Below are 17971 nucleotides of genomic sequence, written 5' to 3' on the forward strand. Positions count from 1 at the left end.
AGTGAATATCTACATGAGAAGTAGTATATGTAGCACAGCACTGTAAATGTACTATCATCCAACGTTAAAAACTGCAGTTTACACGCTAACTAACCCTCAACACTTTATCTGCTGTAGAGCTAACAATAGAAGGCTGAAGAGGCTACTAATCCATTGCGACTTCGGATAGATCATAACAAATAAAATGCATGGAAAGGTTAGTACTGTAAATACTTGAAGAACAAGACACCAGAGCAGACATGCTTTTCAGTACATTTTACTTGTTTTGTAACATGAATCCAAGGCCTTATCTGAAGAGCCTTTTGGGATGCTTTGTCAGTGGAACCTGAGATCAAAAAACTCCATGTAGGGAGTGGTATATTTTAGGTTGGTGACGTGTAAGATCCCATTCTCTAAGCAAGAAAAACTATTATACACAAAACCATTCCTAAAAGACAAACAAATATCCATAAACAGAAAATAAACAGTGTTGAGGTTCAGCCTTTTGTCTCTACGGGAATGAGGTGAGTTGGAGAACAGAAACACCATACCCTGCTGGAGAATAAAGATAACAGCTGGTGCCATTTTAGACCAACAGATGAGGGGGGGCAGGTCACACACACTCCTGGAGTGCCAGGCGGGTTACCTGGAGATATTGTTGGGCACGAGGCAGGGGTACATGTAGAAGAACAAAAAACTCAAAGTACACCTACTACAATAAGACTAAAAGTGAGAATACACTTTATATGTTTACAACAGTGATAAAAGGCACAATAGCACAGTGTGTCATGCTTTACTAGTTTCCCTTAAATTAGCGTCAGAAGTTAAGTGAGTCTGAGCATTTCATCTTTCAGTCTGTGACCACTTGGTTGAACAAGACATTGTAGCTTAATGCGTCAGAGATAATCAAATATCCATATCATATTGTCATTAAAGCCTATACTGCCACTATGGATCATGAGGTGTTAGCATTCAGAATATGTATGCCGTTTGTTAATCTATGAAAAATATTTGAGCATTTTATATTAAAAAGGAAATACATATTTTATTTTTTTGTTAATAATTGTTATCATTTTGTAAATTACATTTTTTTTTATATCTAGGAGCAATGTGTGTCTCTTTCTAGGTTATGTTAAACCTTGTAGCAAAGTATGCTAATGCTATGCTATGCGCTAATCTTGAAACTGGGCCACCCATTGCTCGTCATAGCCAACCTTGTCTATGTGATGCTGGAAACAAACATAAATAAGGATGGCTTATATATTCTCAATAAGGTTTGGCATTCTTAGATCAAAACGTATTAACAAAGAGTTGTAAATGAATACCAAATGAACCGATCTTTTACATTTTCAAACTATTCTAGCAGATCATCGAGTCCTTAACCACTTTGGTCGGGGTAAAGCATACGTTTAGCTGCTCTCACAGAATGGCATGTGTAACAAAGGACATTTTCTAGATACCTAGCTAAAAATAAAACTAACGCTTGAGTCTTCTGACAGTTCAATAACAGAGATTCAAGGTGGCAGTGTAAACAAAGAGTAGAGGTGTCAGTGTTGGAGTGATTTACACGATATCCAGCTTAGATTACATTTCTGTAGCACAACTGGAGTCTGAAAAACATATCTATAATGCTACAGGTATAGAATTGGAATCTGGAAGCAGTGTTGCACACAATAATTTATTGGGCAAGCCATATACGAGCCTAAGTAACAACACTGCTTTTGTTCAAATCTACACACTACTCGAGTAAATACGTTCACGTCTAATGAAAATATAAAAGGTAGGGAGAAATAAAAGGAATAAAATATGAGTAAAGAAAAAAATAATAAAAGAGTAATAAATGTTTTTGGTATGTACAGTAGGGAGTTAGCAACATTTGGTGGGTGCAGCCCTTTGTTAGCAACTACAACATATGTTAAGGATTGGTAGTAATTACCAATGAAACTGTTTTAAGTGTCATGTGTCTTGCAGCAGTCAGTCAAAACACCCATTTCTTTTTTATCCGGCAAAATTGCAATATGCTCCGTTAAGATCTGCCGTTTTATTTTCATTCCTTTCTGGAGGCAAATTACATATGCACAGATCGAGAGGCAAAATGTAAAGATTGCATTATTACAACTCACTTCGAAACCCAAGTAAGATTTCCCCTTCCCAACGCTAACTCTGAGCCAAATTATTACGCTCTCTCCCATTTCCTCCAATCAATTAGGCCTACATAATCTCAAAACTGCACTTCAAGGAGATAGGCGGAGGAGAGGGAGAGACAGAGAAAGAAGACTGTATTGGCTTTGAGTGTCTAGGTCCTTCCTGCAAAGGGGTGGGCGTAACTGGGGTTGGGGTATCTGGGTCAGATTATGGCGATAGATAGTAAGGGGCAGGGCGACAACGCTGCGGTGGCCCCTGCAAAAGTCGACCTCAATGAGCGATGAGGGCCCCGGCAGCGTAACTCACGGAGCTGTCCTGCCAGTTCCTGCACTCGCTGGATTGGGCGTAGTTCAGGAAAGAGAAGTTCATTTCCGAGCCAGACTTCCTCAGCTCAGCAACAGCCTGCAAAACAGCAACATTAGCACGTCAGGCAATAAGGATACAATGCGTCATTCTCTTGATAAACAATCATTTAGTTATTTAACAGTTCTCCAGGGCCAAATGACTGATAACTAAAGCACTGCCCCAAATATTTATTGTCCAATCCTTTCAAGATTTGATTTCTCCACGTTGAAACGATGTGTCTGCAGTAAGAATATACTCTTCATATTAAGAGGTCGGAGTCTTAAAAGCAAGTATTTCATGTTTTCACAGTTGTAATTTATGCAAGCAAGTAGCAGTCAATTGAACCCCCATCCAAAGACCTACATAATGTTAAATAGTGATACACCTGTTAAGGCTCTTCTTCTGTGGTACTTACATTTAGAAGCACTCCAATCGGGTGCCGCCCACAGATGGTGTTCCGGTACTTCTTCAAGTAGTTGGTGAAAGACATTGGATCCAGCGTTTCTATAATGCCCATCCCCTTCACAAGCACAGAAGAAAGGTCATCTTTTGATTTGTTTTGTTGTTAATGAATCATGTATGCAATACTGTATCATTTTTGTTCTGTGTGCTGTGTGTTCAAGAAAACACACTTCATGATCGAGAGAAAACAAAACAGAAGTCTATGTCCATGTACCTTCTGACCTTCTGTGTAATGACTTTTTTTTATTTGTAATCATCACATTGGAATTGAATATGGCTTAGTGGTTACCATTTTATCAAGATGCTCAATGGACCTGTGGATCTCTCCTTGAGATTCATCATAGTATGTGTAGCGGAACCGTTGACCTGAAAAAACAAACATAGCATCAGTATCATGTCACAGCTATGACATTTAGGCAGAATTATCTTCAGATGACAAACCATACTCCTTTAAATGCAGAATAATATATGATAATATAAAATGAATGTATATTTCAGTGCTTAAATTTGTCAGCACCTACCCCAGTGGCAGAAGTCGGATGAGATAATGAAAAGGTTGGAAGGGTCTGCCAGGTACTTGCTGAGCAGTTTCCCATATTCCTGCTCCTTGGATTCGCTCAGGGCTCCCACGAGCACAGGCACGATGCTAAACTCATCTTTGTGGCTGCAACATCACAATATTGAATTAAAAACTTGTCAACAATATCTGCACCTCACTGTCAAAGGTCTCTCCTATGGCCATGGGTGGAAATCAAATCTGCATTAATACAGGTTTATTTTTCATCCATTATTGAGACTAATGAGTAAATGCTAATCTTTTTACTTTCATAACACCCGATCCCTGCTTTAGTAAACCAAGAAAATGCCTCTGACTCCTGCCAGCCCTGACAGAAGGCTGTATCAATTATGCACATCACACTTTCCAGGTGTCACTGAACCAATGTGATTCTGAATGCCAGTACGTTTTGAATGACAATGAAAGAATGAACAGAACTACACATTCAGGTTTTCGACTGATCCAGGTGACACAAACATGACAAAATATGCTGCAATGCGCTAGCAAAGACAAGAAAGGAGACTGCAGGCAAGTTAACATGGACGTAATTATGCAAGACTTAAAAACTGGCTTTGCAAATATGACAGCTAATTAGGGCAATGTTTAGGCACAAAAAAACAATTACAGAGTCACGCAAGGAGGGTGATATTCTGGGGGAAAAAACTATAAATGTACCACTTCTTTTTGTAATTCTGCAAGGGGAAAAAAACACCAAGTCTAGTAGAAAAAAAGAAATATTCTCTTAAGTTATAAAGGGAAAACAATTGAGTTAATTTCCAAAAGTTGGATCCATCTCATCATTCTACAGATTCAGACGGTATATAGGGATGGCATAAGCCCACATAAGTGAAGAGGTGTAACAGTATGGACAAAATCATTTTATCCAAATCAATGTTGTTTTTTTCAAAATGGGCCTAATTCACAGTATTTTCAAAGCCTCTGTAATTATTCTTGATTGTACCTACAATGGCCCAAATTACACCTTAGTATAGCAAATGATTTAGGAGGAAGTAAATGCATTCAAATCATTTGTTAGAGCTCAAGAATACACCCAATGTGTTTTGTTGAGAAACACTGAATGTAAAAAAACGTGACCCTGGTCTCTGCAAATGCAGTGTTGATTCTTTGGTTTCAATGAATGCCACTCCTATGTGCATTACCTCTCCATGGCTTTAGCAGTGTAAGGCAAGTGCATTTCAATACTGTGCTCATCTTCATCTGTCTGCAGACTCATCCGCTCAAACAACCCAGTTTTCCAGAGGTCAGCATAAACTGTAAAACAGAGGTAAGTTTCACTTTAATTTGTGCATGTTATAACGACCATGTCTACTGATCAAGTCATTGTTTTGAGCCGCACACAAAATTACCGTAGGTATAAGAGTCTAGCTTAAAAAAAACCTGATTATTGAAACCCTTTATCTTAAGTGAGGGAACTGCCTGGATGATCCAAAAAAAAAATTTCACCTCCAAAGGTCTACACTTTGCTTAGGTCAGCTCGACTACATTCTACACTTGACAAACCTGAACTGTGTCTATTCTTCCTACTACATGACCTTATAAATACCTTCCTATATAATGAACCTGTTAGCATGTGTTAACATTTGAGGTTGAGCAACAAACACGCACACAAAAAACAGTCACAGTTACAAATTCAGGAGTGAAAACGTTGAATACCCTTCTGGTCGATTCTCAGGTCATAGAGAGGTGTTCTATAGATCTCTGCCGGTGACAGGGCACAGCGGGAGAGGGGCACATGGTGTGAAGGTCCCAGGATGAACACCCTACGACTGAAGGGCAACAGGATTTTATCTCACTCACTCTATTCACAAAAGGCACACCACCAGCACCATATTTTCTTCTATCTAAACTCAAATCTGTTCACTCTTCTGAGGGAAATGTAAGATAAGACAAAGCCTTTTTTAAATGCAAGGAGAAAAAGAGATGAAAACCGAATGACTTACGTAACAGAGGGATCAACCTGCTTGTAGGCATATGCTGCACAAGCACCACAGTAGGTATACCCTGCATGCCTGCAAAGAAAAGCATGTACAATTCAAAGAAGACATCAAAGATTTATTTTGACATATTTTATTCAATGTTTGCTTACGGTGCTATGATGGCTCTAGCAGGTCTGGTGGAGGACTCTGCTTTAGACAGCCAGCCTTCTAGTTGTGCATTCAACTGGGATCCTGAAAAGGTAGAAATTCAAAAATAATTGTATTTCAGACCAATAAAAAATAACTACATTTAAGGGACAGCATCAAAAACAAAAATTGTATACAATCAAAATGAGATGTTGTTGACAGAGTACAGATGAAGGGATAGCTCCCTGGGAAATGAAGGTAATATGTCACAGTAATAATCCCTGATGGATAAAAGTGTTGCTAAAGTGGTTGGTGTGATATTTAAAAAATAAGTGTTATTTTATTGTTGGTGGAAAAATGTAGAACATTGCAATCATACACTGGACCCTTAAGGAAATTGTAGTCAAAAAGCATAAGTTAATGTGTTCTTGCACAGTTAAACAACAAAAATAAGCTTGTCAACACTCTCTACTGGAAAACACTACAATTGTTAGTCTATATAAGGTTTCATGTTATTACAACATCAATCAGTCATAGCTAACTAACGTAACTAAATCTGCAGGAGAAAAAAACAACTACGATCATTGTTTTGTATAAAACGAAAAAAGATAGTTGTAATGTGGGACGATAATGTTATCTATGTTTTCAGATGTATTGTATGGAAATATTATTGTTCATTTGTAACAGAAACATATTTATGAAACATCTGTCGAATACTGTTCGACAGATGTACTGTACAAACAATGCAGTACCGCAAGCTTAAAAGGGATAAACAGGCAGGCTTTCGACGTCAAATACCTATAAACAAGCAGATAGCTAGTGAAATGGGGGAAGGGGTGCAACATGAACCTTCAATGTTCTGCCCTGCCCTTCCAAGTCCTTTGTTTCACATCAGCGAACATTTTGCTCCCAAACTCAGAGTAAGAGACCAGACCGCAATACCAGAAGCTCAAGTTAAAATGTAGCTATTTCGGGGAATCTCTTACTATAACCAGATATGGCAGCTAGGCCAGGAAGTTCTGCAAAATTAGCCAAGTTAGCTTTTGTTATGTAGAGAATATTTAATGTATTGTCAAAATGCTGAACAGCTGATGTGTCTGATTATTTTGGAAGATTTCCATCGACCATCAGAGGAGGAGAAGTGCTGAATAGGCTTAAACCAACCGTGCACTAAACGGGATAACAGAGAAGGGGCAGTCAATAGCAGCTAATGTTAGCTACTCGACTTTTCATCAAATGGATTAGCGTTACATTTATTACATTAACAGTCATTGTCTGCTGTGACAAGCGTTTCATTAGACAGTGTTTGATCTTAAGATAATGAAGGCAATGCAAAATAGAGCCGACAAAGCTAATAAACCATACTACCATGAAAAAAAACCCAGCCAGCTAGCACACAGCCTGCTAACACGGACGGTGCTTTATTGACAGTTACCCGATGCAGAGTACCAGCTCCCGGCGTGACTTGCTTCTCTGCACACCACTCGGTTCGACATCTTGGTTCCCAAGCTGCCTATCTTGGTTTGCTTAACTTTTGTCAGTTAAAAAAAAGGTGAAATTGCAAAAGCCGATGTCTACTAACCAAGAGGAAAAACAATGCCAGCTAGCAGACTTGCTTGTAAAGACAAAGGGCAGTTCGACTGGAAAGACAGCTAGTTGGCTAACAAGCTCAGTTTCCGTCAGCTGGCCGTGGTGTTGTTACCGGTTGATAGGTTTGCCGGAGAGAGCAGCTAACGTCACCTTTTAGACAGTCTATCGTTATTATTATGCAAACCGAAAAGGCACGAAATACAAAACCCGTATATTGTGCAAATATTGTACAGCCAGAAAAGCAGTGACAGAAAAAGCGGCTGTCACAGACGGAATCAGAGGATTCCTTGTTTGTCTGTGTGGAGCCAGGTGAGGGGCGTCGCTGAAACTGTTATGGCAGTGACGTCAGAATATCTTGATTGGTTAATATATTATGCAACAGACAGTGATTGGTGAAAAATCAAAGAGGCGTAGCCGTTACTAAAATGGATGTTTGGTTACGAAATTGCACTGCCCGTAAAGTGAGCGGGTCCAGTGGTATTACCCGTTCACCTCACAGGCATTGAAGCATTAATCATGTGCGGAATGCTTTGTTTTTGATGTGGTACTACCTATAAAGATCCTTTGTATTGTATTGCATTAGTATTGCAATTTATAATGTATGTATGTTTGTATAGTATTGCAGGACTGTGAACCGTGTGTCAATTAAAAATACTCCCTTTAAAGGTTATGAAATGCATTTAAATAACGACTGCAGAGAGAGGCTTCCATATCCTCTCAGAGTTTTGAGCAATTATTACGGTAGTAGGCTAATTATTTGCGATAAGAGGTAAATGTGTATTTAGTTTCCACTTTTCATATAGTAATTCCTGTTAGTTACTTTGGAAATTGTAGTTTTATTATTTATCCAGTAGGAGGCGGTAATGCAACGTCTGGATGCCAACTGCCTCAAAAAAACAAAAAGAAGGAGAAGAAGACATCGAGGTACACAAGGGAAAGCGGAAGTTAGGTTTGGAAATGTTTTTGTTGCAATGAGACCGATGAGCATTGGACTTACTGGTACATATTTTGCATATGGCTTGTTTTATAAACCCATGACTTCGGATTGACCGAATTATAAGTGCTATTTGACCCTGCCCTCATTTAAAAGTGGCTAACGTGGAGTTACAACTGGCGAGAACGTGATAGTGATGTCGGCCAAAACAATGGCAAGTAAAAGCAAAGACAGCGGCGAAGTCATTAAAAACTACCATAAACAGGCGTTTGAGTATGTATCGAAGGCATTGAGGATCGACGAAGATGATTCAGGTCTGTTCAGTGTCTATGAGTTATTGTGTGATGTGTTGTGTCATGTGACAGCTTGTAACAAACACCCGCTTTCTGTTATGACAGGAGCGAAAGAGGAGGCTGTGCAGTGGTACAAAAAGGGGATTTCTGAGCTTGAAAGGGGGATTGCTGTAGAGATCACGGGACAGGGTGTGTTAAAACAAACATAACTCTCAGATGTCCACAGTGTGCAGTGTTGACATGATTTAGCATTATACTCCCATGTTTTTTCAGCAGGAGAGCAGTATGACAGAGCAAAAAGACTTCAAGATAAAATGGTCACAAATCTCAACATGGCAAAAGAAAGGCTCAGTCTGTTAGGTAAGTTCTATTGTTGTTGTTGTTGACATCCTAAATTCTTGACTTACCTTTTTGTTAACAAATTGATTTGGTTATCTGAGCTGATACTGAAGTTCAATGCTGTTCTTGCTTCACAGAAGCAACAATGGCATCTAAAAGGAGGAGCGATCCACTGAAGTCCTTCAATCATGGTCTTCCACAACCAAATCCTGTGCCTAAAAGCCAGCCTGCAGTGCGAGGTAACATCAGACCCTCCACTGTAGTTCGCCCACCATCCAGACCCACCGATCCAAAGGTGATTTCAAATTATATTTAGTCGTCGAGTTGTGTGTCACTTCAATACGTCTAATTCTGATGAAGTGTGTAATGTTTTTGTCCCTTCAAAGGTGACCCCACGGGTGGGAAGACATCAAAATGGAAAACCCACAACTGTGAAGCAGCCGGCAAAAAGGGATATGAAAAACTTCAAAAATGTTGACAGCAAACTGGCCTCCCTAATCATGAATGAAATTGTTGAAAGGTATTTGCAAGCAATGATAGAACAACACCTGCCATTTCAGCTGTCCGTACATTTAAACAAAATGAAAATGTCCTCCTAAAACAGCTTTCTGTGTTCATTACAGTGCGGCATCAGTATCTTTTAAAGACATTGCGGGACAGGTACTGGCCAAGCAAGCACTCCAAGAGATTGTCATCCTCCCTGCCTTAAGACCAGAGGTGATCACTTATGAAAATGTATTCTCTGCTTACACTGATCCTAACAATTTGAGATGTACTAACAACGCTTTGTCACATTTTGCCATCTAGCTCTTTACTGGTCTGAGATCTCCGGCACGTGGTTTGCTTTTATTCGGCCCACCTGGAAATGGGAAAACAATGCTGGTAAGCACTCGATTAGAAGCTGTGTTATAATTATGTTGTTGATGGTGTTGCCTCAGTTTTATCAGATACACCACTGCCTTTTGCTTCCTCTCACAAGGCCAAAGCAGTCGCAGCAGAGTCAAACGCCACATTCTTCAACATCAGCGCTGCCAGTCTGACCTCTAAATATGTAAGAAAGCTCAATATGCCTGGAGTACGTTTCCAGACTTCCCTTAATTTAGCCTTTTAACCTTTTATTTCATCACCATTACAGGTGGGAGAGGGTGAGAAGCTTGTTCGAGCCCTGTTTGCAGTTGCCAGAGAATTGCAGCCCTCTGTCATCTTTATTGGTTTGTATATTTATTGACCAAATGTGCTCCGGGTTATCCCCCCCATCTGCTGGTCATAAATAAAGCTCTATTTTTGTTTTTCCATTCAGATGAAATTGACAGCTTGCTGTGTGAAAGGAGGGAGGGAGAACACGAAGCGTCTCGTCGATTAAAAACAGAGTTCCTCGTTGAGTTTGATGGGGTAAGAGCCACATGTCAAAGTGAACCAGCTCCAGAGAGTTTCGAGTGGAGTTAAGCAAAACAGTGCTTCTCTGTTTCAGGTGCAGTCAGGAGGGGACGACAGGGTGCTCGTAATGGGAGCGACCAACAGGCCTCAGGAGCTCGATGAAGCAGTGCTGAGGTAAATGATGACACTCCACACAATTATTCAGTTTTCATCTGTTACAAGCTCAATAACAATATTCCTCTTGTGTAAATATTACAGGCGCTTTGCAAAAAGGGTTTATGTGGCATTGCCGGATGCTGAGGTAAACACATTTGAACATTCATCACAGTTCATTACTATGATCAGTGTCATCTTTAATAATGCAACATATTTTAAAGTGAATGAACTTATAGGATTTAACTGTCGTCCCTCTAGACAAGATTAACACTGCTGGAAAACCTTTTGGCAAAGCATGGGAATCCACTGAGCAAAACTGAGCTGTCCAATCTCGCAAAGTGAGTTTTTCATATTACCGTACCCTTGCAGCCTTTCATTTATGTGTGTACATGTGCATTCATGTATTCACTGGTACTTGCTTACCATGCTGCCAATGGATCTGGCCCTTCGTACATCCAGGACATGGTTAAACCGTACACCCCAGCGCGTGCACTACGCTCTGCATCAGCCAAACGACTCGCTGCACCCTCGCTGCGAGGGGGACCCAAGTTCCCATCAGCAAAAACATGTGGGTTTGCTATTCTGGCTCCAAGATGGTGGAATGAGCTCCCCATTGACATCAGGACAGCAGATAGCTTGCACATCTTCCGGCGCAGACTGAACTCATCTCTTTCGACTCCACTTCGAGCGATAGATTTATTAACAAAGCACTTATATACTAATAAAGGACTGGCTTATCTAAAGCCAGTTGAGTAGCACTTGAAATGTTTTGGCTCTATGAAGCCTGATGTACTTATATGATTCTGTTTTCTTCAAGGTTGTGTCTTCCTGGTTGAATGTACTTATTGTAAGTCGCTTTGGATAAAAGCGTCAGCTAAATGTAATGTAATGTAATATTCAACATTCGTGGATTTGTAACTTGACAGAAAGAGCGACGGATATTCAGGAAGTGATCTCACGTCATTAGCTAAAGACGCTGCGCTCGGACCCATTAGAGGTAACGCGTTGCATATTTCTGCTGCTCATATATATTTCAGGCTACATCAACTCGGATTCTATTTCATGTATAATTATCTTCTCTTACAGAGTTGGGACCAGACGAAGTCCGAAGAATGGCTGCTAGTGAGGTAATGATACAGTTCTCACAACACAAAAGAGGTTTCTGAAGTGTCATTATGTAACAGTATTTATAGTAATTCTATATTGCTTGTATCCACAGATGCGTAACATCAAACTCAAAGACTTTGAGGACTCCCTGAAGCGCATTAAGCCCAGTGTTAGCCCGGGGACTCTTGGCATGTACGCCAAATGGAACAAGGATTTTGGGGACACGACAGCTTTTTGAACTTTCTTTTGGTTTGAAAAACTGTTAATAAAATAGCAGTTGAACTTATAAACAACAATTAAACTCTTTGTAGGGGGATAAATCTATAATGTGTAAATATTATGACATTTGGAAACCCTTCCTGTTTTATGGGAACACTTTGCTAGCAGGTTTCTTTACTGTATTTTGTCCTTAAACACTCTAGAACTTGAAATTTCATTATTTATTCTCAAGAATGTCCTGCAAAGTTACAAGTGGTCTTTCTCTTGCCTCAGGAGGGCAGCAACTTGCTGTAAACCCTGATATAACTACAGATTTAGATAAGGTTACCCCCCCCCCCCCCATTAGTAACATGATGTACATACATGTTGATGGTTTAATCTCTCCGTTCACACTCATGAGTGATAACAGTCGTGGGAAGATTTGGGGTGCATTTGTAATATAACTTTTCTTTCCACTTGCACTTGAAAAATAAATTCATTGTATTTGAAAGTATGAGACCCTAAGGAATCAGAGAGTTATGGCAACGGCTTCCTACTTTCCCCATGCATCAATAAATTAATTTGTGGAAATATCCTCGGCTTTATTATTTCATTGTATTTCCTTCTTTAATTAAGGTCTTGCTCTGTTTTTATTTCCCATCTCCATTCAAATACATTTTCTTCTATACATCCTCTCACCTGAAGGTAGATGGTGCTGCCACTCCATCTGTTACACAACTCCTTCCTTTTGCTCAGCTTGCATCTAGAGGCAGTCGATATTTTGCCTGCAACCACAGGTTTGTGGAATGCAGTAAACTTCTATGAATGAAAACAAACTGCTGTGTTGCAGAACACCGTCCAGCATGAGTGTTGGATTTGATTTAGTTTGAAGTTTGCGTCAGATAGTTAACACTTGTAGAAGCGTCTGCATGTTGTGTTCATGTACTTACACGGAGAAAATCTCAGGGTTGACAAGTGAAGCTACATTATGCTGAACTGTGATTAATAAGAAGATTGAAGTTTGGATGGGTTACCAGCTGGTATTGCATGGCTGAGTAAATGCTTGTGGTCAGTCAGGGAGATTTTATTTCAGTGCACTCCAAACCTTTCCACTGAAAAACTCAACTTCAATCCCACCTCTCTCCCAAAGGCCCTTCCTATGGTCAGCCGGTGGTGTTGCCTGTGGTTAATGTGGCACGGCAGCTGCATCATCCCTCCCTGCAGATGTTTACAGACTGCAAATGCAAACTATTTCTGCGATTAATAAAACATCTCTGAGTTTTATTTCCACACCATTAGACGGAATACAAAAAAAAAGGGGTTAACATTCAAACCACTGCTGCAACCACACCTACGACTATTTCTTTCCTCAGGGGAAAGATATTAGGTGGAGTGGGTTTTTAAAACTTGTCATGACTGAAGAGCTTCTTTCACGATGCCAAACAGGAATTGCGAGTGTTAGGGATGTGTTTACTCTTCCCTGAGAACATCCTGCACAGTAAACAAATGGTCTTTATGAGAGACTTGTTGCATGAACCTTCATCATTTTATTCTCACAGCTTCCATGTGGCAATATGAAATCAATGCCTGCAGGTGGTAGAATGAGCTTATCACCTCATATCAACATTCTTACAAGTTATTACTTTTAATATCACCTGTAATTACAGTAAAGAGCAGTTATATGCACAAGACAGAATTTAATATTTCAAGCTGACAGAAGACAGAGCATTATTGAGGTGGTTTTAAACCTTGGAGATGATTGACAGCTTCCCTTTTTGGGTGCGTGTCAGAGGCCCACACCTCCACAGTGGCTCATTGATGCTTTGACCACGACATCCACTCAAGGGAAAACAGAATAGGTGATCATTTGATACCTCCAGTGAAATAGCCCACCCTGTAGAGAGTAGAATAATAGTCAACACAGTGAGGACCTCTGACTGACTGAGCAAACAGTAAGAGTGTTTCTTCAAGTGGCCCATTATGAAAACAGCATGTGGATGGGAGGGTTTTGTTATAGTGAATGCATGTGTCTCACTTCAATGCTGCTGGGATCTTTAAGTTTATGTAGGTAGCAATTAGAAACAGGACATGTCCTATCAATGGTCCTGCCTTACAGTAATAGATGATTTAATACAGTACACTGGCTGTGTGCAGCAGCATTTTCGGAAGTAGGGCTGTGAGCTTGGCTATTTTTTAAGAAAAGCCTGGTTGTAAATTGTTGAGCTGGTGGAAAGGGACTTCCTTCAACATTTTGGATTTGGCCCCTTTATCACCCTTATTTTGAAGATGTGGTTGAGGGCTCACAGTGGAAAGCCTTCAGGGTTGAGTGTGTCCACTCTCCAGCTCTGGCTGCTACTGTTCCCCCGGCCTCAAAACACCCAATACATAACTTCATTTACCATGCAAGTGTTATCTTTCTCCCCCAGGGGAGGCTACATGCCGAGTCTAATCTTGTATCCAATGGCAACATCTGTCTTTTATGAGCAAATTCATATATTTTAGCTCTCTGTTTATTTATGGTGGGTGTGTTTGTGAGTGTATGAAAGTGGAATAAATGGGCTGCATAAATATGAACATATATGTGAAAATGGGTCTATTTATACTAGGTCAGCCTTAGCCTGGGGCAATAAGGAAACTGCAATCAAGATCATGTGAAGTTGACACTTTGGATGGAATGGATATTTTAACATTTTGGGAAATTTGATTATTCACTTTCTTGCATAGATTTTCCTTACTTCTTAAGATTGTAGCCCTGAGAATAAATCATCATGGGTGGTTTTTACCAGACTGACCTATTTGTAAACATAAATGATGGTCAGATATGACACATGGGAGCATTGGGAATTGCTTCAATAAGGGGACATATATAACAATTGTGAAAGAATGTCATCCACAAAATGTAGCAAAGCTAAAATGAGAGGGGTTTGTTTTTGCTGCCTGATTTGTGTTCATGGAAAGTGTTTAGAGTAACCAATGTTCACTCTCGCAGAGGGATAGGTCTGTGGTAAGGTCTGAAATAGCTAGTCTTACACTATCTAATTTGGGATGCTGGCACCTTTTTACTAGAAAAAAAGCCTGTAGAAAATACACTTTTTATAAAGTGTTGTAGCAATTTATGGAGATGATTGATCCATAGTGAAAGGAGATTATTTTCAGTCACTCAGACTGTGGTGATAGAAAAAAAAAACTCAGAATGTATCAGTGTCTGCATGCTTTAGTTTAGAGTGAACACAGTTAAGCTCATGTTTTATTTTCTCTTCCACTGCAGCCTGCAGCCACAAAGCTGTAAAGCTTTAAAGTGTGAGGTGGACAGAGGAGAGTGAACGCTCTGGCTTGCTCGCACATGACCCTAAAAGCCATTCATTTCAGAGAGGTGATCAGGAGCCAAACTTTTGTCTTTGACAGATGTTTGAGACTTCATATCAGTCAGTGCAGCTTGTCAAAACAAAACAAACTATGTTTGTCATTAGTCTCACATCCAGATGGCCACCCAAACAAATAAGTGATGACGTTAGTGTGGACAAACACCCTTGCCAGATGATGCTCAGGATACATATTGGCCTTGGACCGAGGTGGACATGTTGGGACGTGGGGTTAGACGCAGGGAGGGCGGGGAGACGATGCTGAGGGGAAGGGTGCACTCACTGTCAAGGTTAGCTGCAGGCTGCCCTGCGGTGCATTCCTTCAGCTCGTGTGCAGCCAAAACACTTGATGAAAAGTGAAAGTGCAGAGAGGACTGAGCATTTTCAAAAGAAAAATGCCCTTTCTGACAGTCATTCCGCTTTTCTTACTCCCTCTTGTCCTCCCCTTTTTATCCCTTTGTTGCCCTTCCCTCGGGTCATTCATGTGAGGACAGAGTCAGCTGCACCTCTGACCCCGGTCAGGTTCACTGTGCGGCAACCAGCCCATTCCCATATCATAATGTATAAGTTAGTATCAACCTACCTACCATCAGAGTCAATCCTTTAAAATCACTTTTTTTATCTGAAGATTATCATTGTATATCATGTTGTACTAAAGGGAGTATTACAATATAATATTATGGCAAATGGCTTTTTATTGACAGTAATGAACTCACACAGGACAGTGTTACTTTATCACCTTTTTACAGCTACAACCACTTGAAGCACAATAAAGCCTGATTGGGTGAGTATTGGTATCTGAGCCTATAATGTGAAGTTGGTCAGTCATAGGTTGTGGCAAATGTCACTCCCTATCAATTCTAATTTAACTTCATTTACAGTCCATCGTATTATTTGAGTGTTGACATTTTGAATGTTAATATATCTACTATTACCCTAAAAAGTTCCACAATTGGATGAAAATGTAGTATCAATTGCACTTCTTTCTGCTAAGAATCTTAAAACACAATGCCTCTGGAACTCCCTCCCAGATCAGCTGAGATCTGCCCCTTCCACCAAGGTCTTCAAAACCGGCCTTAAGACCCTCTTCTTTCGGCAGGCCTTCCAATAAACTTTTAGCATGGTACACCTGGAGTACTGCCATTTTTATCACTATCACCGACTTTTATTTTTGTACTTTATTTTATATTTTACATTTTATTTTTTGATTTCTTATTATTATTACAATTATTTGTTTAATCTATCAAAGTGTATTAGTATCCTTTGTTGTGAAGCACTTCGAGATTTGTCTTGGCAGATGAGAAGCGCTATATAAATTAAATGTATTATTATTATTAATGTGACACATTTAATAGATGCAAGAATTTCCAATGCATTACTCTACAAAACTATAGATTATGGGTGAGTATCCAACATTTCAGATTACTGCTTAGAGTCGACTTAAAAGACTTAAGACTTAAAAACAAGTAGGCCTACATTTATTTAACTTCAGGTAGATCTCAGTCTCAAAAGTGACCCCTGCCATAGGTTAAACTGTTGAGAGTCCATTATTATAGAGGGAGTAATGAATGAGTGAACAAGGGGGTGATTATGGTGACACAGCCATAAACTACGGTTGAACATGAGTCTACAGCCATGCTAATAGCTCTGTCCGGTTGTAGCCCTCATGCACACTGTGGTTCATGAAGCAAAATGATCATTTAAACATGCTAACAAGCTCACAATGCCAACATGCTAAGCATTAATGTTTAGCACGAATAATGTTTACCATGTTTGCCATGTTAGTTTAGTTTGTCAGCATACTAACGTATGCTAATTAGCACAAAACACGTAGTAGCCTACAGCTGATGCTAATAGGATGATTGTGCTACATGAGAAGTCAGAGGACTATCATAATCATTAGAATTCATCATGAATGAACCTTAAATGCCTTGAATGCCTTGAAAATGCCTTGAAAAAGTCATCCATTAGTTGCCTAAATATTTCACTCAAAACCAAAAGTTTTAACCTTGTGATGGGGTGAAAGGAAAAGTCAGGGGATGACCAAAGTATTTCTGAGTCGTCTTCTGGGACCATTGATGCTTTCAGGAAAAAATGATGGACCACCAATATTTTCCAACTTTAAAAAATGACAACACAACATTGACTGAGTGAACTCAGAGAAGGTTGTTTTTTCTTCCTCGTGATAAATTAATATCTTAATAATCTTAATTACTTTAAAAACAGGATCATAAAGTACGCAAGCCCTTTTGTATGTGTTTTGTTTTGTTTGTGAAAAGATTAAAGCAATTAAATGAAGGCCTTTTGAATATAATTTGCTTTGGCAGGTATTGAGATCAAAACACACATTCCTGTGTTGGCATTAGTGAAAGAGCCAAAAAGGACTGAAGCAGAGTCAGAGATTTGCAGATCTGAACATGTTGGCATGCCTACTGTAAGTCTCCTTAAGCGATCTTAATAAATCATTGAAATAAAAGTTACGAAATATGACAGTATGAACAAAACCAAAGAGCAAAAAAACACAAAATATCTCTGTAGATCCTCAGACTTTTTAATGTGTACACTCCCTTACTATAGAAGCCACTACCATGTCATGTATACCTGTTTAAAATGATGTATTCAGCATACTGTGTTCTCAAGCATTTGGTCACACATTAGTGGCCATTTGTGCTGGACATCACAATCCATCAAAGACATCCTGTTGAAACGAGCCCATGGAGAGGTTTGGTTTCATCAGGATGTTTTAAAACGGGCAGTCTTGGCCTCGTGCCCGGGAACAGGCCTGGAGCTCTTTCATCTCCCTGTATCCTATAGGTCCTACAGCATCTCACACTGTCTCACAACACAGCAGACACATCACACATCTTGTGGTATTTGTAATTCTTTACTTTGTGGTACACCGTGACACTGTGGCTCTGTGGTGGTCATTTTAAATAATAAGATTGATATATTCATGCCAACATATTTAGATTTGGTTTGTGAGATTAATTCTGTAGTTTGTGTTACCAGAAATGGCTGCCATGATACAAAAAAAGTCACTGCTG

At 39.7% G+C, this 17971-nt stretch overlaps 2 protein-coding genes across 3 annotated transcripts; one reads left to right on the forward strand and one right to left on the reverse strand.

Moving 5' to 3' along the window:
* Positions 1-240: 240 nt before the first annotated feature.
* Positions 241-7436, reverse strand: memo1 (mediator of cell motility 1). The gene is made up of 9 exons (XM_034227122.1): positions 7007-7436; positions 5595-5676; positions 5449-5517; positions 5162-5274; positions 4648-4759; positions 3453-3595; positions 3221-3297; positions 2885-2989; positions 241-2526 (listed from the first exon to the last, which is right to left on the reverse strand). Exons 1-9 carry the CDS (start codon positions 7065-7067, stop codon positions 2395-2397), a joined length of 894 nt encoding a protein of 297 aa, XP_034083013.1. The 5' UTR covers positions 7068-7436; the 3' UTR covers positions 241-2394.
* A 25-nt stretch (positions 7437-7461) lies between these two features.
* On the forward strand, positions 7462-12160 carry spast (spastin). 2 transcript variants are annotated; one of them, XM_034227100.1, is made up of 16 exons: positions 7462-8409; positions 8494-8577; positions 8662-8748; positions 8865-9022; positions 9114-9247; positions 9351-9444; positions 9535-9609; positions 9707-9778; positions 9863-9938; positions 10028-10119; positions 10199-10278; positions 10363-10405; positions 10519-10598; positions 11187-11257; positions 11347-11387; positions 11480-12160. In XM_034227100.1, the coding sequence occupies exons 1-16, from the start codon at positions 8292-8294 to the stop codon at positions 11603-11605; spliced, it is 1431 nt and encodes a 476-aa protein (XP_034082991.1). In that variant the 5' UTR covers positions 7462-8291; the 3' UTR covers positions 11606-12160. The 2 variants fall into 2 exon arrangements, with proteins under 2 accessions (XP_034082991.1, XP_034083000.1); XM_034227109.1 differs by having other exon boundaries at positions 8665-8748.
* Positions 12161-17971: the final 5811 nt, after the last annotated feature.

The sequence above is a fragment of the Gymnodraco acuticeps genome, unplaced genomic scaffold, assembly GCF_902827175.1.
Source record: "Gymnodraco acuticeps unplaced genomic scaffold, fGymAcu1.1, whole genome shotgun sequence".
Classification (NCBI taxonomy): Eukaryota; Metazoa; Chordata; class Actinopteri; order Perciformes; family Bathydraconidae; genus Gymnodraco; species Gymnodraco acuticeps.